The sequence below is a fragment of the Acanthochromis polyacanthus genome, chromosome 17, assembly GCF_021347895.1.
Source record: "Acanthochromis polyacanthus isolate Apoly-LR-REF ecotype Palm Island chromosome 17, KAUST_Apoly_ChrSc, whole genome shotgun sequence".
In the NCBI taxonomy this organism is placed as follows: Eukaryota; Metazoa; Chordata; class Actinopteri; family Pomacentridae; genus Acanthochromis; species Acanthochromis polyacanthus.
In genome coordinates this window covers 21,730,051-21,755,149 of record NC_067129.1, presented here as the reverse complement: position 1 = coordinate 21,755,149, position 25,099 = coordinate 21,730,051, and the positions used below count along the sequence as shown (strand labels likewise).

General features: G+C 39.6%; 1 protein-coding gene across 2 annotated transcripts in view; it reads left to right on the top strand.

The window, feature by feature from the left end:
- Positions 1-20,039, top strand: part of esama (endothelial cell adhesion molecule a) — an 81,352-nt gene extending 61,313 nt beyond the window's left edge. For both annotated transcript variants that reach the window (XM_051937165.1, XM_051937164.1), the window contains 6 exons: positions 8,805-8,962; positions 12,654-12,855; positions 12,993-13,148; positions 14,553-14,675; positions 14,775-14,907; positions 16,997-20,039. In XM_051937165.1, coding sequence (XP_051793125.1) covers positions 8,805-8,962; positions 12,654-12,855; positions 12,993-13,148; positions 14,553-14,675; positions 14,775-14,907; positions 16,997-17,540 — 1,316 coding nt within the window. In that variant the 3' untranslated portion in view covers positions 17,541-20,039. The remainder of the gene's footprint in view (positions 1-8,804; positions 8,963-12,653; positions 12,856-12,992; positions 13,149-14,552; positions 14,676-14,774; positions 14,908-16,996) is intronic.
- Positions 20,040-25,099: the final 5,060 nt, after the last annotated feature.

Sequence of the window (25,099 nt, the reverse complement as noted above, 5' to 3'; positions counted from 1 at the left end):
GACATTTCCCCAACAAATGTCATCATATTTAACCTGCTGGAAACCTTGTTCATGTAGACTAGAGCAGGATGGGGCACAGTAATGTTATTGAAGTGAAAATGAGGTTAATTTATTGCATTAGATTCTATACATAACATGTCAATGGTTTGACGTTTTTTGACAGTTCTATACATAGTTTTGCACTTGTGTTGTGATGTTATTCCAGCCTGACCTTGCACAGTTAGTTGCGACATTGAAGAGCTACATACATTTCAAAACCGTCATTAAATCATCTTTTAAAGTGATAAGCGTTCCAAAAGAAAAAGGAATCTGTCTGTTGAGATTTGATATTGTTCTCTCAGTTTGGACATTTAAGCAAGAGTAATTCATTTTAGCAGGACTCTGTGTGTTATTTTTCTCTATTATGTGTTTTGACAAATTCCGTTTCTGAGCTGTTGATGTAATTTGCTTTAACTAAGGCGAGCTGTGACTGCACTCAGACTGACCTTAATCAGTCCAACCACAGCATGAGGTTTGTTTTTTACCTCTTTTTTTCTATTTGCTGTCTATACAGTTTCTCACATTCTTTTCTAATAGTTCTAATAAAGAAATTAGAAACATAAACTCTTTAAAAAGAAAATAGTCAGAACTCAGTTTCAAATGTGTAGCTTTGTAAGGCAGTGTTTTCTTTAGCCCACAGAGACATGAAAGCAGCGCAAGAGTATGTGACATAACAAAGCAAATGTAATTGCTAGCTAATCTAAAACAAAGAAGCCTATAAAACCTGGGGCTGTTTTTCAATACACAGAATTACAAGGGGACATGTTTCCTTATTTTAGGCTGATGTTTCTTCTCAGATTTCTGTCAGAAGCAGTGAAATAAATGTTTTCAGGAGGCTGTTGATTCTCAGTGAGAGGGAGAAAGATTACAGATATACTTAAGTTAAATTGTGATTAGCTCTGCCATGGTGGAGTGGGACAATCCACACAGCCTATTCCTTTAATCATTATTGCCGGCTTTGTGCATACTGCAGCACAGTAACATACACTACCGTTCAAAAGTTTGGGGTCACTCAAATAATTTCATGTAAACCATGAAAACTCACACTTTTATTCATGTGCTAACATAACCGCACAAGGGTTTTTTCAAGACTGTGTTTCTGATTGATTTAATGTCATATTCTTTGGGGAAAAAAGTTTTTCTTCTAAAAAGTAGGACCTTTCTAAATGTCCCCAAACTTTTGAATGGTCGGGTACCACTGGATCACACTGGAAACATTGGGTCATGGGCTTTTCTGCTAATCAAATTTTCACCTTAAGCCTATAATGATACCTTTCAAAATGAAGTATTGGTAAAAATATATACTCATCAATTAAAGTAGAAGGATGAATCAAACCTTGTCTAGCTAACCATGAAAAACCTTGTCATATCAGACTTAGTAAGATTCTCCCATTAGCTCTAGTGAGACCCATCCAGAAGTCATTACTCCCCTCAGTGAACTCGCTCCCATCTGTCCTGCCATCAGTCACCATGGAATATTTAAAGCCAATCGTCATGCAGCCTGCAGAGTGGATTTCAGACCTGCCACGGTGGGAAAGATTAAGCCTCAGTGACCAAATTAAGAGTGAAGAGTGAATGTTATGAATGTGATCCTTGTGGCCTTGTTCATTTCTCTATTTATCCCTCCATTTTCCATCTCTCTCTGCATTCATTCATCCTTTTTCCACCAGTGGGATGCACTCTCATCGGAATCATTAAGGATTTCTGTCAGAAAATCTTCTTAAAGTAGCACTTGGCAAGATTTTTAAAGAAAAAAAAGGGAAAAAAGCCCGACTGATCAGGCTAAATCATAAGGAGTAGCCTATCCACACTAATGAGGAGCTGAGGATTTGGCCCTTTTTTCCCCCCCAATGAAATGTAACTGTCTGGGTGAGCCCTGCTGGGAAGTCTGGTGCACACTACAAAAGATGTCGTCATATCAGAAATGTTGTAGTTTGTACCAATTTCATTCATTACCACAACAAAAAATAAATTAATGCATTTCAACAGCAACTGGAAAAAGAATAAACACAGTTACAGGACTTGATGTGGGTTTTTGTCACATTTTCCGAGCCTCTGAAAAGCTTCCATTGTGTTTTCAGAACTTTGATACTGAAGCTTAGGTTATTTTGGCATGTCTACGCATCACAAATCTAAAATTTGAGTTGAATAACAAGGCAACTTTTTCTTTTTCACAGTAGTGATTTAGCTCTGTATCTAAATCTAGGATCACCAGCGATAACTGGACCTATTGCGTCCTTCTGACTTTACAAAGAGGGGAATAGTTTGTATGAACCTCAGAATTACCTTTTTGCAGACAGTGTTGTTCTGTCAGCTTTCATCAATCTTTTAGCATGCACTGGGGCATTTTGAAGCTGAGTGAAGATGTTAGAATGACCTCAAAGTCCGAGGCCACGGTTCTCTGTTGGTCAACATTGGATTGGTGCCTCCGGGTTGGGAGTGAGTTGCTCCCCGAAGTTAGAGTTTAAACACTGGGTCTTCACACTGAGGGGGAAATGGAAAATGAGACAAACTAATAAACTTTATTAGTCAATCCACATTATAGCACTCATTCATGGTCATAAGCTTTGGGTGGTGACTGAATGAAGAATGAGTGGAATAGAATAAAGTAGAATAGAACGCTTTTATCATCATTATATTATGTAAAACACATTGAAATTCAGAGTTCTGCTCCTTGTTGGTGCATCTACCTCGTAGCACAGTTTCATTTGTCTATTTATACTATATCTATACTTTCCAATACTGTTTTTACAGTGCTTTGTAATTTGCCTTTTTTTTCTTTATTTCTGTTGCTTGCAACCGAGACCAGAGTACTAATTTCATGCCATCTGAAGTGAATGCATGTGCTGGTATGAAGATAAAGAACCTTGAATCCTTGAATTAAGAGGCTCACACACACACAAGCCCGCTGCCACCGCTACGGGGCGGAACGAATATTCGGATATTCGTCTTTAATAGGGCCCGAATATTCAGAGGCCAGAAACCACTATTCGGGCCAGCCCTAGTTTTGAGCAGGATGGGCGACTTTCTTGAGGTTTTTATGGCACGTCCAAGTGGTCAAAGAGGGTCAACCCAAAGCATGGTAGACAGATAGTCCAGGTTGTTTTGCCTGGTGCCAAATGGTTGCATATCATGTAGTTACTTTGGTTACATTCCAGCAAGTGCATGGATAGATTTGTTTTTGTGAGTGATTTGGCAGGATGTCTTCCCCATCAACATGCAGCTAAAGCCTGCACATGCTCAGCTTAGCTTAGCACAAAGGATCTGTCCAAAGATTTGGGCAGCTCCATGCTGAACGTTTTCCGAACAACTAATCAGCTGCTGTTTTTCTACCTTCTTGGTAAACTATGGAAGAAAAACATACTGTAGATAAGAACATTTTCCAAACATTCAGCGAGCCATCATTGCATCCATTGCAAGCATTCAAACAAATAGTCTTGTTGCTGCTTTAGCCTTTGAATACAGATAGATACTTGTGTGTCTCGTAGTATCTTCCTTGTCCCAGAGATTCATATTTTCTGTTCCATTCATCCCTCTCTCTCAGACTTACAGCAGCCTCTCCGTGGAGTCGGTTACAAGCTTAAAGCAATCATCAGTGAGCTGCTCTACAGTGACTCATTGCGTTTATGTTTAAGCCTCTTTCTGTCATCTCTACATGTCCACTGATCCCGCCATCCATCCATCAGTCAGCACCTCTGCAGACAACGGGGCTGCCTCTCACTGCTACAGCAAATCTTCTTAGGGTCTAAGGAGCAATTGACACAATGAATCTCTTCTTTTTGTTTGCCGTCCCATGTCCGTTGTGTCTCCTCTCCCCCTCTGCAGCACCTTTTTCTGTTCCAGAAAGATTCCTGCCTTTCCTTTACTCCATCGATATCCTCATGATTTCATTAGTCTGACTCTTTATTAGAAGCAATGTTCTCTAATGAGTGTAGCCCACACAGTTTCTCACACTCCCTCATCACTGTCACTTGTGACACAGAAACCGATACCTCCAGCTCCTCGCTGCAGAGATCCCTTTACATGGTGTATTGTTGGAGTTCTAATTTCACTGTCACACTCGTACAAATTAGAGCGTGCAGAAGCCGAAATTAGAAATAACAGCAAGCAATTCATCCTGACTGGATTTAATATGATCTTTTTTTTCCCAGTAGTACTAGTAGAACTGGATTGTTTGTACTTATGTTATTTCTAAAATCCTCTGCGTTTGCTAAAAATTTTATTAAAAGTGCCAAAACATTATCAGCGCTCACATTCAAAGTGCCCTTGGAAAGTCTCCCTAATAATCCACTTTATATGATGAAGTGAGCTTAGAACATGCAGGTCACATCACATTGCTGCATGTATTTCATGCCTGTCTGGCTTTATTGCTTTAATTATTGTGGCTGACTCTATTACCAATCTTTATGTTTAAATGATCTAACAAATTCATTACTATCAGTAAATATGTATTTTTATCCCCCGCCTCCACGAAGTGGAAAAGGGGGATATAGGTTTGGCCTCCGTCCGTGCGTCCGTCCGTCCATCCAACATGAAGGGGACAGCTTTTCTCGGAAACTATTACAGCTAGGATTACGAAATTTAGTGTGTAGCTTCATACCATGGACAACTTGATCAAGTTCGAAAATGAGACCTGTGCGATAATATTTAACAGAGTTATAGCCCTTGATCACTATTTTGGATATAAACTCATAAATTCAGTCAAAAAGTTAAAAAAAGGAACAGTTGAGTTTTACAAGCACAGACTTAACAAGCAACACACTTCTGAATTGCCGTTTCATTTTGACTTTCAAGCAGCACACTGAGACTTTTCAAGCTGGTGGCCCTGAATGGCAGCAAGCCTGAGGCAACTGTACGAGTACTGAGGATTTCAAAACCCAAAAGCCACATGCCGTCACATTAGCAGACCGAGTTTCTTCTTTGTAGCGTCCAGCCGCTGAAAAGGCAGTGAAGAGGTTCAGCCACTGAAAACATTTTTTCAATTTCAATTTGCACTTGCATTTGGTTGCTTTCAGGCTGCACAGTGGTTGGTGGTTACAACTGTCACCTTGTAGTTAGAAGCTCTCCGGTTTGCATCCCCACTGTCCCTAGATCTTTCTGCATGGAGTTTGCATGTTCTCCCTGTGCATGCGTGGGTTTTCTCCAGATTCTCCGGCTTCCTCCCTTCCTTGTTTGTCTGTATGTCTATTTAACGTGCAGAAATTTCACTGGGGTCATTCATATAAGCATTTCTACTTGCACGACAAAGTGTGCTAAAAAAAAAAAAAAAGTAGAGTATTCCTTTAATCCATGATCCATAATGCAAAAACTATGCTGCTAGTCTTGTCACTCCATATCACTGAAATCAACTCTCACTCTGTTTGAAATTCTTTTTAAAGCCTAAACAGTCGACATATTAGCAAACCTAATTCACTACTGATGGAAAGCATACACCTACCTCTGCACTAAGGGTCTAATTTCTGTTTTCAGTGTGTCATCATACGAGAGCGCAATCCTGATTAAAAGCTGCTCTGTTAGTCCAAGACACTTTAATCCACTTCTAATGACATCTTCACTTATGGTTAGGGGTGTGAAAAGCTGCCGTGTTTTGAGGTTTGTTTTCCAAGCTTGACATGAAAGAGAGGGTTTATTTTGTTTTTATAGTTTTGAAAGAATTAAAAAAAAAAAAATCCAATATCTATAGGTAGCCCTGTGATAGACTGATGACCTGTCCAGGGTCAAGTCATCTAGGATAGACTCCAGCCCTCCCACAACCCTAATGAGGATTTAGCGGTGTATAGAGAATAGATGGATGGATTTGGTTGCAGCAAAGTGAAGTGGGCCAGTGCAATATGTTCAGGGTGTCCCTAAAGTCTGACCACATAGGCAAAAATGCATGTTTTCAAGAAATGAAATGAAATTCATCTGCCAGCTTTCGATATGTCCATCCTTCACATCCACTGAGAAGTACCAGTTCAACTCGTTCTTCTTTCCACAAAGCCATATTTCATCTGTGGAGGCAAAAAAAATATAAAGTTAATGACATTTCCTATGTGCCCAGACTTTAGGGGCATCCTGTGTATTTGTGTGTAAAACACTCATTTTGAAATATCCTGTGGTCAATGAAGACTGATTGTGCTTGTAGGTGGTTAGCTTGATTAATTATTTTTTTCGTTGTGTGTTCACATCTAAGTCCGACACACAGGAGGTCAATTCATTGTAGAAAAATGTGCATACACCTGCTGTATTTCAACAAACAGTGATTTCTGCTGAACACACTCACAACCAAACACACTGTGGAGCTGGCAGCAATGTGAATAATCAAAAATGAATAAGTTTCACCTCTCCTCAGCGTTTGGTTGTTTGAAAGGAATATCATTTGAGAGGTAGAGACTGAAAGGCACCTCTGTAACCTCACCATCTCCTCTGGACAGGGGAAGCAGGGAGGTTGGAGATGAAAAAGGAAAAAAGAACACAGGAAGAGAGGCTGTGTGAGCGATGGAGAGTGCCAGAGAAGAAGAAGAAGGGTTACAATTCAGGGGACAAAAACAGCTGCTCTGCTGTGTTTGTCCTGATATATAATTTTTTTTCCCACTATCTCTGATTTTCTGTGTTATCGTTGCTGCCGTGGACAGACGGTAAACAGGAGATGTACGCTATCTGTTTACTCATAACATGAGTCAAAGCACTGTCATTTCTCACCGAAGGAGGGGCTAGCATTCCTTTGAGAGTATGTTTAATTACAGTAAACACAAAATTACTCAGTCAGCCACAGATTATTCACAGTCCCTGTCTTGTATGTGCAGCCACACCGTGACCCTGAACCTGACAGAATGTTATTAATGTTTCTGACACAATACATGATTACAAAGTGGATACAACCCATAAATGTAAACATTAACGTACATTTTTCTCATTTGTGTAGTTGACTGTATGTGTCAGTGAGCAGCTGTAGACGTGTGCTGGCTCTCTGCTGCCCCCCTCTGGACATAAATGCGCACTACATTTCCCCTGACAATGAGCCGCACAGTTCCAGTTTCAATGTCTGCAGCCCCTTAATTATTTAGCTCATAGGTCAGTCTGGACTGGTGCATTGGACAGAGTTTTTAGTTCAGTGTTAACAGCGCTATGGCTGCTTACACTTTGTCCTGATAGACTGAGTCCAGGTAAAGGTCAGTTTCTCCTGTGATCATCCAGTAATATACCAGTGACAAAGGAGATGATTGTGTCCAGAATAACTGCAACACAAATATTATATTAAATATTTCACAGTAATGTAAGAAATATTCAAATCATTTACTCCTGTAAAAGTACTAATACCACATGTTTAAAATACTTTAATAGAAGGGGAAAAGCACTAAAGAGCCAATTTAATTCAATGAAAGTATTTAATTTAATTTTTATCAAGAAACAAGAACCAAGAACTGAAAACTAATTACTCAGTGCGGAAAATGGCCTTTGTGTCTATTATGTCATTAAACTCTTCTTCTGTGTGCAGTCATCCATTTTACTTTATTATGATTGAATTACTTGCTCTTTTTTTCTCATTTATCTGTGTTTATGCTTTGTTTATTTTTGTGTTATGGACTTCAAATGTAAAAAAATGAAACCTTCACATTTCATCTTATGTGCACTACCATTCAAAAGTTTGGGATCACTCAGAAATGTCCTTATTTTTAACCCTCGTGTTGTCCTTACCAAAAAATGTTGTTGCCTTGACTGAAAAAAAGTCCAAAAATTCTGAAAAAAATTCCCCAAATTTATAAAAATTTGCAAAATCTTCAGAAAGAAAATTCCTGAAAAGTTTCCCTCAAAAGTTTTATATTTATAAATATAAAATCCCCAAATTTGACAGCGAAATTCACTTGATTTTGGTTGATTTTTCTGAATGTTCCTAAACATTTTTAATGTGTTTTTTTTTTTTACACCAAAAAATGTTCAAAAATTTCCTAAAAATGTTTGAAAATGTGGAAATTTTCACTGTGAATTTTTTTTCCCCCCACATTTTTAAAACTTTAAAACGGGTCAATTTGAACCGCAGGACAACAGGAGGGTTAAAGAAAAGCATTTTTTTTCAATGAGGATAACCTGAAATTCATCAGAAATACAGCCTAGACATTGTTATTGTGGTAAATTAGCTGGAAACAGCTGATTTTTAATAGAATATCTCCATAGGGGTACAGAGGATCCTTTCCAGCAACCATCACTCCTGAGTTCTAATGCTGCATTGTGTTAGCTAACGGTGCTGAAAGACTAATTGATGATTAGAAAACTCTTGTGCAAATATGTTTCCACATGAATGAAAGTGTGAGTTTTCATGGAAAGCATGAAATTTCCTGGGTGACCCCCAAACTTTTGAACGGTAGTGTAGATGTAATCGTGAAATATTTAGGGTTTGTGATAAAAAAATAGTTAAAATAGATTGATTCAGCTGTATTTGAAAATACTTTGCTTTTCAATAAAGGATAACATTTCACAAACTCTTCACTATTTCATGCGAGAATCTGAATTTATGAAGTGTTTATAGAGTGTTGTTTGCGTATCAGCATCACATATGAGCGCCACATAAAGTCCCACACAATCCCCTCAGCCAATTCTAGATTACGGTGTTATTTTAGAGCACAACACACGTGCTGCTTGGATATTCTGATCGTCAGGAATCAGATTTAGTAAAGAATTATAGCAGCCTTATTGCTCTAAATACAGATTGTGAACATTCTGCAGCGATGAATATGACGATAATATGAATGAGTACTCTTCTCTCATTTCTCTTCTCTTCCTTCCAGGCATATGGGCCCAGGTCCAGTTCCTGATGCCCCAAAAAAGTGTAGATGTGATCAAGGGTCAGACGGTGGTGCTGCAGGCCTCATACGACGCAAACCCTGGCAGTGATCTCGACACCCACACCGTCGTCTGGAACTTCGTCACTAACCCCACCCAGATGGTGAGAAATCCAAACGGAGATGCTGCAAACAGCCTTATAACCATCCATCCATTATCTATACACCGCTTAATCCTCATTAGGGTCACGAGGGGGTGGAGTCTAGTTTGTTTATATAATATCAATACGGCAGCATTTACATACACCAAATATTTAAGTTTTATTCTCTTATACATTTAGAAGGTTTTTACAGAGGGGTTTGTTCATATATCGATCCCAGCCTGATTTATAGAGCATTTTATTCCTAAAACATGAAGTGAAGGATTTTTCTGGCTGTGTATATAAACGGTGATTTAAAAAAAAAAAGAGAGAGAGATACTTTGTTGAAACCTTGAGTCTAATATTTTGAAATGAGGGCATTCAAGGACACTGTTTGATGAAGTCAATAGTTAAACATGTTCACCTGCAGTGTCATTCCACACGTTTGTACTGTATCTGCCCTGCAGTAAAATCTTTTTACTTTACCATCTGTGGCGACGATATCTGGGATTACAGTGAAGGGATGCTTGCCTGTTCTTATGCTGTTAATCTGGCAAAGCTCTTACTTTGTAAACCCTTAGAAATTAATCCAAGCCAAAAAAGGCTTAAAGCTTTTAGAAGGTATATGGAATGTATGATGCAGATTTATTTTGTTTATTAGCAAGTGTGTTTTAGAGTGTGTTTCATCTTTGCTATGAAAGTAATGCCAAAAGAAAGTTGTTTTTTTTTCCACATCAAATTTTTTATGAAATCATTATAGCGATACAGCTTTAGATAAAGCTGCTGAAAACACCCCTCTTCAACCCTGCATTGTTTTTGTTTTCGTCCTTTTACACATCATCTAGTGACCTGGCTGTGGCCCAGCTTACGTATGTGCCTAGGTCAGATTATTGGGCTGTGCAGATGGGTGACCCAAAAAGAGGATCACAGTCAAACAGAAAACAGGCGGGGAACTCAGAGCTGCAAAAGACACAGTAGATTAAAAAAGACTTTTCTTTTTCTTTCTTTTTTTTTTCTCTCATCACATATCCAGTGTCTCACTCTGCTCTACTGTCACCTGTAGCCAAAAAGATGAATTAAAAGAACAAACTGTCACTACCTCAAAGCCAAACGCTAGCCGCCACAATGTCTGTAGAGAGCTTTCTGTGTTTGTAGCAGCGATGTGTGGTTCACAGCCATGCAGATAAAATGAGGTAGCTGCTTTTGTCCTTCCCTCCGTCCATTTTCGACACTCACTTTGTCCTGCCTTGGCTGCAGACATCCCAGCAGACAGTGGGTGAGAGGCCAGGTTATTGTAAATCTGCGTATACATTCAGCAGGTCAGAAATCTGTCTTCCCCTTCCAGCATTACCCAATGTTGTTTTGTCTTTTGGCCTGATTGGATTTAAAAGTACTTCAAGTGTCTGTGTCATTACAGTTGTGGATTTGTTACTGATTGAATTATTCTTTTTTCTAACACACATACACACGTGGACAAAATTGTTGGTACCCCTCAGTTAAAGAAGGAAAAACCCACAATTCTCACTGAAATCACTTGAAACTCACAAAAGTAACAATAAATAAAAATTTATTGAAAATTAAATAATCAAAAACAGCCATTACTTTTGAATTGTTGATTAACATAATTATTTAAAAAAACAAACTAATGAAACAGGCCTGGACAAAAATGATGGTACCTCTATGAAAGATTGAAAACTATTTGACCAGAGTGACATGATTAACTCAGGTGTGTCATTTAATTGACATCACAGGTGTTTCCAAACTCATAATCAGTCAGTCTGCCTATTTAAAGGGAGACAAGTAGTCACCCTGCTGTTTGGTGAAAAGGTGTGTACCACACTGAACATGGACAACAGAAAGCGAAGGAGAGAATTGTCCCAGGACATCTGAAAAAAAATGATAGACAAACATCTTAAAGGTAAAGGCTGTAAGACCATCTCTAAACAGCTTGAAGTTCCTGTGACAACAGTGGCTCATATTATTCAGAAGTTCAAGACCCACGGGACAGTAGCCAACCTCCCTGGACGTGGCCGCAAGAGGAAAATTGATGACAAATTGAAGAGACGGATCGTTGGAATTGTATCCAAAGAGCCCAGAGCAACCTCCAAAGAAATTAAAGGTGAACTCCAAGGCCAAGGTACATCAGTGTCAGATCGCACCATTCGTCGTTGTTTGAGCCAAAGTGGACTTCATGGGAGACGACCAAGGAGGACACCACTGCTGAAAAAAACTCATAAAAAAGCCAGACTGGAATTTGCAAAAATGCATGTTGACAAGCCACAAAGCTTCTGGGAGAATGTCCTTTGGACAGATGAGACCAAACTGGAGCTTTTTGGTAAGGCACATCAACTCTATGTTCATAGACTCAAAAACCAAGCATACGAAGAAAAGAACACTGTCCCTACGGTGAAACATGGAGGAGGCTCAGTAATGTTTTGGGGCTGCTTTGCTGCATCTGGCACAGGGTGTCTTGAAAGTGTGCAAGGTAGGATGAAATCTGAAGACTATCAAGGCATTCTGGAGAGAAATGTGCTGCCTAGTGTCAGAAAGCTTGGTCTCAGTCGCAGGTCATGGGTCTTCCAACAGGACAACGATCCAAAACACACAGCCAAAAACACCCAAGAATGGCTGAGAGAAAAGCGTTGGACTATTCTAAAGTGGCCTTCTATGAGCCCAGATCTGAATCCCATTGAACATATGTGGAAGGAGCTGAAACATGCCATTTGGAGAAGACACCCATCAAACCTGAGACAACTGGAGCTGTTTGCTCATGAGGAGTGGGCCAAAATACCTGTTGACAGCTGCAGAACGCTCATTGACAAATACAGAAATCGTTTAATTGCAGTGATTGCCTCAAAAGGTTGTGCAACAAAATATTAAGTTATGGGTACCATCATTTTTGTCCAGCCCTACATCATTAGTTTGTTTTTTTAAATAATTATGTTAATCAACAATTCAAAAGTGATGGCTGATTTTGATTATTTAATTTTCAATAAATTTTTATTTATTGTTACTTTTGTGAGTTTCAAGTGATTTCAGTGAGAATTGTGGGTTTTTCCTTCTCTAACTGAGGGGTACCAACAATTTTGTCCACGTGTGTACATTTGAAATACAGCTGAAGATGGAACAAACACAGCGGCAGACAGGAGAGTTTTTCCTTCAAGCACAAATGTGTACGATCCTTTTTTTTTATTTCAGTTTGAATCCGACTTTGAGCGGAATTACTTTGTTCAGTTAATTTCAATTCTGTTTTATTTCTACAGCACCAATTCACAACATAAATCATCTCAGGGCACTTCACAGAGTAAGGCCAAGACCTTCTAGTATTATATCATGGGGCGGACAAAAAACAGCAAATCCAGAGATTGCATTTGAGCAGCTCTTTGGCTAATGGAAATGGACCAAAAATGTGACTTTGTCAGTCGAATCAAATTGTGTTCACATAAGTTTACTTTGTAATGCATTTGCAAATGTCGGCGAAATGGCAAACAATCACAATTTTCTGGGCAAGAGATGTTGGGATTGCAAATCCCTCTGACTCTTGACCCAGCAAAACCGCCAAACCCAATGAAACAGTTTCCTCTGTCATGCAAATGCTCTCAGACCGCGTGAGCTGTCGTGACACTGGAGAAACAATATTCAGATGTACCTCAAAAGCCTCTTTGGCTGCTTGTTTACGCTCCACCTGACACCGACTTTCTGTCCTCCTGTACAGATCATCTCCTACACCAAAGGCTCCATGAGTGTGGTCAGCTCCCAGTTCAAAGGTCGCGTTGGTTTTGCCAATAACATGCCCTCCAGCAATGTGTCGCTGTACATCAACAACACCCTGGAGTCCGACTCAGGACGCTACCTCTGTCAGGTCATCATTCCTGAAAAGGATGGTCTCTCTGGTGATCTCAGTGTGGACGTTAAAGGTGAGAAATGAAGTGCAGTTTACTTCATCTTGTCTGCCCCACAGCTGCACTTCTTATATTAACTAAGGAAGAGTGAATCACGTACATTAGGCCGGAAAAGCTAACACACTAAAGATGCTCCTCTCCTCTTCTCTCAGTCCCTCCTGCTGTTCCTAAGTGCTCTCTATCAGGGAAGCCGGTGCTGAAAGGAAACGTGACTCTGAACTGTAAATCCAGCTCTGGGAAACCCATCCCTGTGTACAAATGGAAGAAAACCAGTCCAACCTCTGAGGTCTTCTTCTCCCCCATGCTCAGTGAGTGCACAGAATGAGTTTACATTTATTAAGTTTATTAAAATTTCACAAATCTTTATTTACAGGTGTTGACAGCACAAGACGTCTTCTGAAATATTCTTCATATGTGTATTTTTTTCGGACAGCAATGCTAATTAGGGCAACGAAAGTTAGTAGTTTATTGCATCTTTCTAACTAACTGGCTGTTTTTTCAATAACAGCAGTAGGAGTTGTAAATATTACCAGCAGAGAGCTCAGTGAACGCTTACTGTGACCTAATGTTGCGTATGTACAGTCTATTAACACACACACGCACACGCATGCATATATATATATATATATATATATATATATATATACACTGCACTCTCCCAGTGCTTTTCTTGTTATTGATGGAATTATCTATTGATATCCTGTTTTATGATTATGATCATATTGTTCTGCTCTCTCTTCAAATAAGAAGATAAAGAAAACAAAACAGATAAAGAGAATATCCATGAATGTTTTTTGTTGTTGTTTTGTTTTTAAAACTTAAAATGGGTCATAAAACTTAGCCTGCACATTTCTTGCCTTGCGGACTGTTTGCCTTAGTCATAAGAAATTGTGTACAATAATTTCTGTGTTAAATGGGGCTTCAAATATCAATAGTTGTACTTTTGCAATTTCCTGAAACCCATTGTGACAACATGTAATGTAATATTTTGTCACAGAAAAAGTCCACAACCCGATTATCTTTTCATTTCTGTGATGTAGAGTCAGTAAATGATCACATTTGAGAACTTAAGCCATCAGATATTGAGCCTTTTTCCTTGTAAGGACCAAAATGGGCACTTAATTAATAAAAGCAGCAGATAGTTTCTCTCTGACTAAACGTTAAATCATATATTCATCTGAAATAACACTTCTTACGTGTTTCAAATGTGGTTTGGTAAATACCTTTTCTGATGAATAAGCTGATTAAATGAAGTAAAGGAATGTCAGTGATTATTCTGATTGAGTTATTTTATATGGAGCACTCTCTATAACTGCTTAGCTTTTTTTTCTGTTTTGCCCATAATCAGTCTGCAGTGGAAATTTGGAAAAAGGCTACAAAAAAAAAAAATCAAATAAAACGCAGAGCTTTCAAATGCACAGCACTTCACCTGCCGCAGTGATGGAAAAGCTCAAAGTCGACATTAGTCTGTAAGCTTCAGCCAGGATCCAAACCCTGCTCTGTGAACTGACAGTCCTCCATCTAACTCACAGCACCACCGCATCCTCTTCACACTGCAGACTTGTCTTAATGCCTTCAGTCCAAAGTGTCAAAGGAGTGGGTGCAGTCTGATTTTGGGTTGTTGTGTGCATGCCTGGATTACCTTGTATGTGGATATATATGCAGAGAATGACGTGTATGCGTGGCCTCCTCTGTGTCTCCTGCTGTTTTAGATGAGAAGACTGGCGCTCTGAAGTTGAGCAACCTAAGTGGCAACATGTCAGGAAAGTACGTGTGCACAGCGAGCAACACAGCCGGGTCGGAGAGCTGCATCATCGACCTGGATATCGTCACCTGTACGTGGCAACACGGATACCACTGCCAGCAACGATGTGTACGCCGTGTACAGTTATGCTGTTTGGTAACATGTGATCACTGTGTTTCCTTAATTCCAGCCACTAATGTGGGGATGATTGTTGGCGCCACGGTGGGCTCCGTGGTCGGCTTCCTCTTCCTCATCCTCATCTGCCTCGTCTTCCTGGTGAAGAGGCGGAGAGACAACGAGGATGACATGGCAAATGAAATCAAGTGAGTTCATGTGGTTTAAATCCAAGCAGAATTATACAGCGCCCTCCATAATTATCGGCACCCCTGGTTAAGATGTGTTTAAAGCCTTAAAATAAATCAGCCTTTTATTGCAGAAGCATACTCTCACACTGAAGATTGTAGAAAAATGTATTATAGGAGAAGATTAGGTGCTGTTTTGTTGGCAAAAGGGGGTTGTACAAAGTGTGAACATCAGGGGTGCTAATAATTGTGGCACACATAATTTGATGTAAAAGAATTATTTCTTAATATGTGATTTTTTTATTTATTTTTTTCCCCCACTGAATAAATGCACTTGAATTAAAGGTTGGATTTTCCTCTTTTTTTCCATTGTGGTCCTATATTATTTAGAAAAAAACTGAATTTATTAGAAACTAAATAACACATCTTAACCAGGGGTGCCAATAATTATGGAGGGTGCTGTATAAAGAATCGTATTTTCTTAATAAGAAGTGGCTGAAGGATTTATTTTGTCAGTGACTGAACTGAACCATCAGTGTCAAAAAGCTCTGACTGGATGCTTTTTGCAGCTCAACTGTTGCTCATTGGAAAAAAAGCAACCGCTGGCAGCCAAAGCAACATGACCGACAAACAGGCCAGTGGCCGAAACCACGCAGGTGTAGATAGTTATTAAAGGTAATATTTAGACAGTCAGAGAGGTGGTTCTGCAATTACCTGTATCATATGTATATCCGCCTGAGACCTGGCCCATTCATTTATGCCCTCTGTGCTGGACATTTGTTTTTGATCTTTATCTTTTGACTCATTTGAGCTACCCTGCTAAATCCTGACATGTTTAATAGATGACATCCTGGCCTTTCCAATGATATTTGAAGTGACTGGGTGGGAAAATGGGACAAAAAGGAGACGGCAGCAAAATGCACCTGCCAGAAAAAGAGAAAAGTTAAGTCAAAAATGGTTAAGATATTGTTTTATTGAAGATAATCATCTTGTTAATGAATATGTTGGGAATTAGAAATTGGGGTCAAAGTTCAGTTAAACGTTTTGTCAGGAAAAATACTAACCTCTTTATGAATGCCAGCTGTTATGGACATTAGAACGATTAAATGGGGTTAGCTAAGAGCTAACTAGCTGGCTGGTTCTTGGTTTACATTCAAATTTCTGCCCCAAAACACGTTTCTTTGTGGGGTAATGAACACGTTGAATGTAAAGTAATTCATGTAATAAATAAATAGTTGTTTATTGCTATGTTTCATTCAACCTTTAATTTTTTTTCCACTGTTCTTATTTGATTTAGTTTCTTAAAGTTTCAGTAGAAAATGGATAAACATTCTTGTTTTTTTTTGTCAGCCTATTTTGATTTTGAAGTGTTGCTCTTTTGTTTTTTTCATAGTAAAATTGTTCTGTTGTCTCCAAAATAAAAATATTTTTATATTGTAAAAGACAAGAAATGACAAAAAAAAAGTTACATTTTTAAAGATGCTTTTTTTCCTCGCTTCTCAGGAGGATATCATGATGTTACATTGGGTTAAAATGGTGTTTTTGTTGTGTTACATATTGTTTGTTGTGGAATTTCATCGTTGTGGAGCAGACACAGACACACTGGAGACTCAGATGGCTTAGGCTGAGAATAAGGTTTACTGATTTCAGGAGAAATTATACAACAAAGCGACGCATTCATGTGAGCATTGCCAGCATCAATTCTGAGCATTCTGTATTATTCTATACATTGGATTGGAAGGAAATTTGTAATTAGATTACATGTGGACATGGGGACAACTTATCTGTTCAGACACGTCAGACTAGACAATACCTAACCTCGACCAGGAGTTGTCTTCTGCAGCATCTGTCTTTCTCAGGGAAACATTAGAGGGAGAGAAAGCCTAAACGTGCTCACAGTCTTAGCTTGAGAGAAGTAAGTAGCTAACAGCAAAAGGAAATACCTTAGTAAGGGGAAAGAGCGTAATGTTTCCTTCACAGTGTGATTATCTGCAATAAATACCTATAGGGCACACAAATGGCAGTGGAAAACAGTCCGACACATTCAGAATGCAGCTGCAGAACGTCTTGTGAAATGAAGGCAAACAGTTTTTGTCCTCTTCCCCTCCAGGGAGGATGCTCAGGCTCCCAAGCGGGTGTCCTGGGCTAAGAGCGGCATGGGTTCTGACATCATCTCCAAGAACGGCACCCTGTCCTCCATCGCTTCCAGCCCACACCACAAAGATCCCCCCCACCACCACCACAACAACCACAACCACCACCACCTGCAGCAGTACCCTCAGCGCCCGCCCTCAGACACAGCGTCCATCATCACTGCCACCGGCAGCACGGCCGGCTATAGACCGTCCCGCCAGCACGGTGCCTCCACCCCCACCCACTACAGCTACAACAACAACAGCACCCTGCCGCGCGGACAGGCCGTCTCTTCCGTGGCCAGCACCAACGGGAGCTCCCTACCCGGGCCGGAGCGCTACACCCAGCTGCCCCAGGCCCAGGCACTGCCACAGACCTACAGCCAGCCACAGCTGCAGCTCCAGGTCGCTCCCTCACCCCCACCGCTGCCCACCTCCACCATCACAGCCTCCAACATCACCCGCATGGGAGGGGTGCCCATTATGGTGCCTGCACAGAACCAGGCTGGGTCCCTGGTCTAACAGCAGCCAGCGCTGACAAGAAACAGTGAAATACTGCCCCTGTACAATTTTACCAAGGGTCAGCTGCTGATTTTTTTTTTTTTAAAGGGAACGCTTTACTTCACAACTATTAAGCAAAGATTTATTATAGATGAAAAGGTCAATTACTGCCGCTTGCTTTCAAGCCAACAGACTCACTGTTTACTTGCTTTAAGTATACTCAAGTCTTTTATATTCTGCACTGTATACATTGCAAACTATGTATAGATTTTCATATATTTGTTCAGTATCCTCTTTTCTACTTTATCAGTGCATTTCTAATGTTTGTTTTTTTCATATTTAGCTTTTTCGATGTAATGTTTTTTCCTCCTATGAGCAGCAGCTAAAACATCACTGGAGGTTTTCATGTGGATCTAAGTCTCACAGATGGTGGTGCCAGTCCGATACGCTATATCCATCATCTGTACCAAGAAAAACTACCTGAAGGACGACTCATCAAGACCAAAATATGATAAAGCACAGTGTGGTTCAGTGTGTTGAATGTTGCTCAAGGGTAGCGGGTGTAATATATGAAGATGTATGTATTGAGAAGTACATTTCTGTTGCAGGCTTATGAAAAGAAAGCAACGACAACATAATGTTTCTGCCATACATACGATAAAGTTTAGCACAGCATGGTTTCCTAATCTTCATTTTGGCTTTACTTCTGTCAGGTTTTCATCTTACGAAATGCTCTTAGACTCAATTCTTAAAACACAGATTAGCAAAAGCTTCTTATAATATTGAACACTATTCAGAACTGCAGTTTGGTGACTTTGCTAATACGCAAGCTCACTCTTGAGTTGTAATGATTTACAGTTGTCTGCAGCATTGGAATTGTAAATATGATATTTATTTTGTGGTAAATGTGTGACAGAGCATAGAATATTATTGACTATAACCTGTAGGGAACATGCTGTATGACACAGGTGACCAGTTTGCCTGCAACACTGGATATTTAGCCAAAGATATACAGCAATGAGTCTCATCTTTATGTCAGACTGTTGTCTTTTTGTGTTAGGTTGTTTTCTAGTGTAGGGGTAAATAAGTATGGAAAGCAACAGGACATTGTGATTCATTGTCAAAAACCCTTTCAGACAAACTTCGTACAAGGAACGGCAGAGTGATGTGACGATCGGCGTACGTTTGTCTGTTAGCAACATTACTCAAAAACGGATTTGGATGAATTTTTGTTTGGAAAGGTCAGAAATAACACAAGGACCACGTGGTTAAATTCTGGCAGTGATGTTGCTCATAGTGTGGATCCATGGATTTGTTTAAGATTTCTGTGACGTGATGTCATTGTAACTATGACTACAGCTCACGATCTTATTTGATTGTCGAAAACTTTGAGGAAATGGTGACAAGAAGCTGATTCCATTTCCTCTGGCACAAAAACTAATGTGAGGATGTTTTCGAGCCTCGATGTGCCTAATTGGTGATTTTTGTACTATTTTTTTTAGTTTGAGGGAAGATAAGATGCTCTATTCCGCAAAGTTCTGAGTCATTATGTCTGTTTAGAATAACCACAGAATATTGCATCAAATATTTGCTGGTAAACTATAATATAGTATATTGTAAATGAGCACTAGATTTGTGCCCAAAAATTGTGTGGGGAAAGGAGAATATCTGAGAATATCTGCACGTTTTGAATCGTATCTGTAAACCTCATTCACTTCTGTAAGAATGTATCCGAACAGCTGGAGTGATCCTGCCACACGCATACTGACAGATTCAATACCATAAATATGAAATTTAGTATCTGCAAAAGTTAAGAACTGAAATCCAAATGTTAATTTGAATTGCTTGTTTTTCTAAGGATTTGGAGGGAGGATAAAAGTGGGTCCTGCTATCTGTTCTGCTGTATTGTCACTACACTGGAGCTTAATCTTACTTTTTGGCTTTTTTGTTTTATTTTCTTTAGTGTGCAATGAAATTTTTCCATTTATGATACCAACCATTCTGAAATGGATCATTTAATGATGTTGAAGAGAAACACACTGTTAAAGCATCATGTACAGACCATTAGTGAAAATAAGCTTGGCAGGACAGTTAAAGCAAATTGTAGTTATAACGTGAACTATCAATGGTTTTGTTGAGGTTTTTTTTAACTTTAAAAGAAAATGCTTTTGATGAGTTGGAATTATTTCTGATTTGGCGTTAGAAATTGTGAATGGGTCCTTTAAAAAGTGTACATTATGAACTTTGAAATCTATTCAAGACAAGCCTTTATTTTTATACAGTAGTACATAAGGAGCACAGAACAGAATTTATAAATCATAAATGTTTCGTGAATACTGAGCTGTAAACCAGGATGGATTGTAATACTGCTGTGGACTAACTGGTAGCCAAACACGTGCTTATTTATGCAGAAGGCCCAAACTGTGGACATTAATGTGCAGTGTGCGTTTGTATCCTCCATATTTATGTTCATGAAAAATGCCTTGTATGATATTTTCAATTAAAATACAAATGAATGGTTGTGTGTTTTTTTTTTCTCAAATACACTTGTAAAACAACTACAAAATGATAGAAAACAGTGACAGAGATACAAAACGCTGGTTCACATTAATGTAACATTTAGAAAACCACAATGTGTTTAAAACGGTAAGGTTAAGGTTCTGTGTTGTCAGTAGTCCTGAATATCTGCTGAGTCTCTGAAGTTAAACTGGAGAAAACAGTAAATCTACTCTCTAGTTGTTAGCATTGTTTAATGATTGATTCACATGTTGTAGTACATATTCCTGCAGTGTAGATTGAAAAAAATAAACTTCTGGAATATGACAAAAGTAATGATGAACACTAGGGATGTGCGCGACTAGTCGTTTAATCGCCTACTCATTTATTAAACGTTTAGTATTTTACTAGTCGGTTAACTCTGACAGGAAAACTCGGATCATTCTGCAGTTACTGTCCTCAACGAGCAGCAGGTGCTGCTGTGAGTTTCTCCCCCTCCCAAAGCACAGGATATCAATCCAGTAACCCCGCAGCAGTCCCAGTGTCTGATTAGGGGAGACCCACATCACTCCGCGGCTAGATGACAGATGAATCGCGCATGCACAAAGTCACTACAGATCCCATCCAGACTTACGGAGCGGAATATAAATGAAAATGTTTTCTTCACTGTCATTATGTGGCTTAATAGACGAGTCGACAAGTCGCAAATAAAATTTGAGACTAGTCGGTGGGGAAATTAGTTGAAATTCTCATCCCTACATCCATCAATTCTCTATACACCACTTTATCCTCACTAGGGTTGCGGGGGGGCTAGAGCCTATCTCAGCAAACTTGGGCGAAGGCAGGGGACACCCTGGACAGGTCGCCAGTCTGTCACAGGGCTACATATACAGACAAACAATCACACTCACACCTACGGGCAATTTAGAGTAACCAATTAACCTCAGCATATTTTTGGACTGTGGGAGGAAGCCCACGCATGCACAGGGAGAACATGCAAACTCCATGCAGAAAGATCCCAGGCCCAAGCCGGGATTTGAACCGGGGATCTTCTTGCTGCAAGGCAATAGTGCTAACCACTAACAAAAACGTATCAACAAAGTTTTCTGTTAGAGTTTGTGTTCTTCTCAGTTTAACTCCAAGATTTTAAATACTTTAATTTACTGCAAATGAATATCTCCTCCAAATGCCTCACTAATAATCATTATCAGCCTTAAAATCCCACAAAACACTCCTCTGTACTGGACCACACTTAGTACAGTCCGGTTCCCCCTTCTATAAATCTGCTTGGAATCTTCCACTTCCTGTTTGTCAAAGTGGCCTTCTACCTGGACAGGTTTTGTTGGAGCTCATGCAACAAACATTTTGGGTAACTGCACTTTAATACAGATGGATGACACTGAATTAGAGTCTGTTTTAATGAGACTGAGTTCAGGGGTGTAGCTCTGTCATTAAATAGAAAATTATTTCTCAGAATTCGCAGAGAAAAGTCTGAAATGTTTGCTAGGTTAGCGTCCCACATGTTCTTTGGCTCAGCTGAAGCTAACTCTCTTCAACTTCTGGATATCTTGAGTTGCTTGTTGTTAAAATATCTTGCTATTCACCTTATTCAGCTCCGCCCATTTTTCAACGGGCGGGACTTCCTGTTTTGATTAGCACTTCCGGTAACTCGGTCATGGCGGTGTTTACAACTGAGAAAGTGATGTGGGAAGTAACGAAAACCTCTTTAAAAAAACAGAAATGGATCAAGTCTGCCGCATCCGTGACTTATTACAGAGTGGGAGGATGACATGAAAAAGTGGCCACAAGTCATGTATGGTGATATTTTTAAGTATTTCGTGTTGTCTTTTTGCGTTTATCGCTTGGCTATGAGGAATTATAACAGCACTGAAGCCTATCAATATTTGCACAGTGGTAAAGTCGGCGCTGTTCTGTTACATCAAGAACGGGAATATACGTTTCTTAAAGCTAATGTCAGCCCGAGTCAGGCTAGTACCTCCTCACACATGGCGTGGGTGTTGGTGACAGCTGATGGAGTGGTGGAGACCACGGGATGCTCCTGTATCGCTGGGTTGGGACGGTCCTGCAGTCACGCTGCTGCGATATTATGGAAGGTATGTTGATTTGAATAAAACTTTATTTGATTCATGTATATATGATGTGGTTGTGCAAACGGAGGTTGTTATTGTCATATCTGAAACAGCTCCTGCGGTTTACTGTGTTATTAGCCCTGTCACAAGCTAATGCTAATTCCCTGGAGCAACAAAAAACTGATTCTGACCAAACCGCAGTCATAACAACGTTTCAAAATAGCAGAGAGCATCTTTTTACCTCACTGATGGCACAGCTAGGTCTTTAGTGGAAACTGAACTTTGGTAGAATCACTGTAGTGCGCTGACAGTGACCGATGCAAGCTGTGTGTTTACATAGCCATGAGTTGGTCCGCAGCATTCAGATCTAACCTTTCTGTGCTCTAAACAATTCTGAGAGAGAAAGCTTCATTTTTCCCCAGTTGTTGTGGCACCCACGGACAGCGCAATTGATGCCACACATGTTAAAATCGCTTAAAAGAACAGTTAAAAGTAGCTACAGTAGCGAGAGGACTCGATGTTGTTGTAGTGCGAAGACGGTCAACCGGAAGTCGATCTCAAAAATGGCGCCGCCCTGCCTCACTTCCTGAATAAGGTGAATAGGTGCTGAAGCTCAGAAAGTCTGAGATGTTTGTTCAAAATAAGCTCATCCTCAAGTCTGATCTGAACTGTCCTCTTTTGTTTGAACTTTCCCTAAACTTAAGAGTTAATGACAGAGCAGCACATCCAGACTCAGTCTCATTTATGTAGAGATTAAACTTCAGTGTCATTCATTGATGTTAAATTGCAGTTTTTTACATGTTTGTTGCACATGCTCCCGACCAAACCAGTCCAGGTAGAAGATGACGTGAAGAGAAAGCTCCAGAGGACGAACATCACACATTTACGTTGGAAATAAATGTCCTTTAATTAGACATTGTCTTGTAAAAGTTGTATTTCCCTTTAATGATGTTCAAATCTTTGAGTGTTTTGTTGATGTTGGTTTCTAAATGTTTTCTGACACTCGGCCCCAAAGATTAAAACCTTTCAGATGCTGTATTTTAATTTTTTATTTTGTCATATTTAAAACATGAGAAAGTAATAAATTTCAACCTCTTGACAAATCCAATTTATTATTTGGTTTATTAGAGACTAATCGACAATTAAAATAACTTTCTCCACTAAAACTAATAAACACGAGGTCAAATAGAAAGAACAGTTTTAAATCCTACAGTCCCACGACGACAAGAATAAAGTTTGTCAACAAAAACTAAATCTGCTGGTGGATTCCATTAAATTCCTAATAAAGTGTGATACTAAAGGTTTGTGGTGCTAAAAATCTCAAAGTAAAGATATCAAGTTGAACATCTGGATGGAGGTTGATAAAAGTTGACCTGCCTTCATTTCTCTGGAGCCGACTCCATGGATTTTAGGGATGCTGGTTAAAGACCTGCTCTTCTAGTCGTCTTCCTTCTAGTTGCTGTAAAAAGTCACTCCATCCTCGCTGACTTCAACACCTCTTCATGACAACTTGTTCGTGGAAACTCCAGAAACCCGGGAAACCCATCGAGACTCGGATTTTCGAAAAACTCGTCGGGCGGGGGAAGGTGTGGTGGGCGGTGGGGGAGTAGAGGGGGGTCACTGGGGGGGAGGTGGGGAGGCCGCCACCCACCTCCCCTTCTACTCTCCGCCCTGACTCCACCCAGACTCCACCCATGTGGTCACTTGGAAACTTTGATGTCAAAGGGACGACGAAATTATTTTTCTCTATCTGATCTGTAGCTCAGTGAGTTAAGGGTTTGCCTATGGAGCTGCAGGTTGCTGGTTCAAGAGCAGACCCTTCTTAAATTTTCTGAAAAACTTAGACAAAGACGAAGAAAGAAAAGGGCCATTGGTAGGTCTTGAACCTGCTACCTTCCACTTGGTAGTCTCTCTTCTTATCCCCCTGAGCTACTCACTCAGATACTAATTCCTCTTTTTTTGCGCATTTATCATCTATTTTCTGTCATTTTCAAGTCTTTTTTTAACTTGAGTCTCAACTCAACTGTTTTTCTCAGGAGGTTGGACTCCAGCCCTTGTGCTGGAGGGTTGAACCCTCAGTTCCAAGACTTTCCAAAGCCTCCAGACCTCCCGAGTCCTCAGGACCTGAGCTTTCACACAGTCTGAGGGCTGAAATTTTCTAAGTCTCACAGTAGATCTCTGTCAGATTTAACTTTCAGACAGTCCAAGGACTGAAATCTTCTAAGTTCCTGAGTAGTTCTGTGTTAGTTTGAACCTTTCGACAGTCTGAGGGCTGAAGTTTTAAAAGTTTCTCAGTACTCCTCTGTTAGTTTGAACTTTCTGGTTAACAGAAGCCTTAAAACTTGTGACCATTAGTCTTAATTTCACATTTAGACCATCGATCGGAGTTCTTCTCAGACCTTCACTTGTGGGTTCTTTAGAAATCCTGAACAAACTCTGATTCTCTTCACTGAACAGTAAAGTTTGTGGAGATCAGAAGGTAACATTAGTTTGATCGATGCCTTCAACTACTAGTAGACTTTATCTGGAAAGCAGTTTTCTAAAATGAGTTCTTAGTAAATCTGTCCACAATCAAACCAAGAACACAGAAAGAGGAAATGTTTGAAGAAACAACTTGATGTTTTCATTTCAGACTAGAAAACGCTTTAAGACCTTGATCTGTTTTTGCTCTTTTTGATCGTTTTATTGTCTCTTCTGTTTCATTTCATCTTCTAAAGTCTAACTGGTGTCTTTTCAAATGTTTTGTCTTCAGTTTGATTCTTCTTAAATGTTTAGTTTTGCTCTTTTCTCACTTTTTCTTTTCTAATGTCTGATTTGATTTTGAAATGTTTTGTCTTTTTAATGTTTGTTGTTTTTTCAAATGTTTTATCAGCTTGTTTGAAAAATTTCCTTTTCTTTCCCAATGTTTAATTTTTGGATTAAATCTTTAAGGATTTTATTTTTTAAATGTTTTACCACCTTTTAATGTTTCATTTTCTTTTTAAATGCTTCATT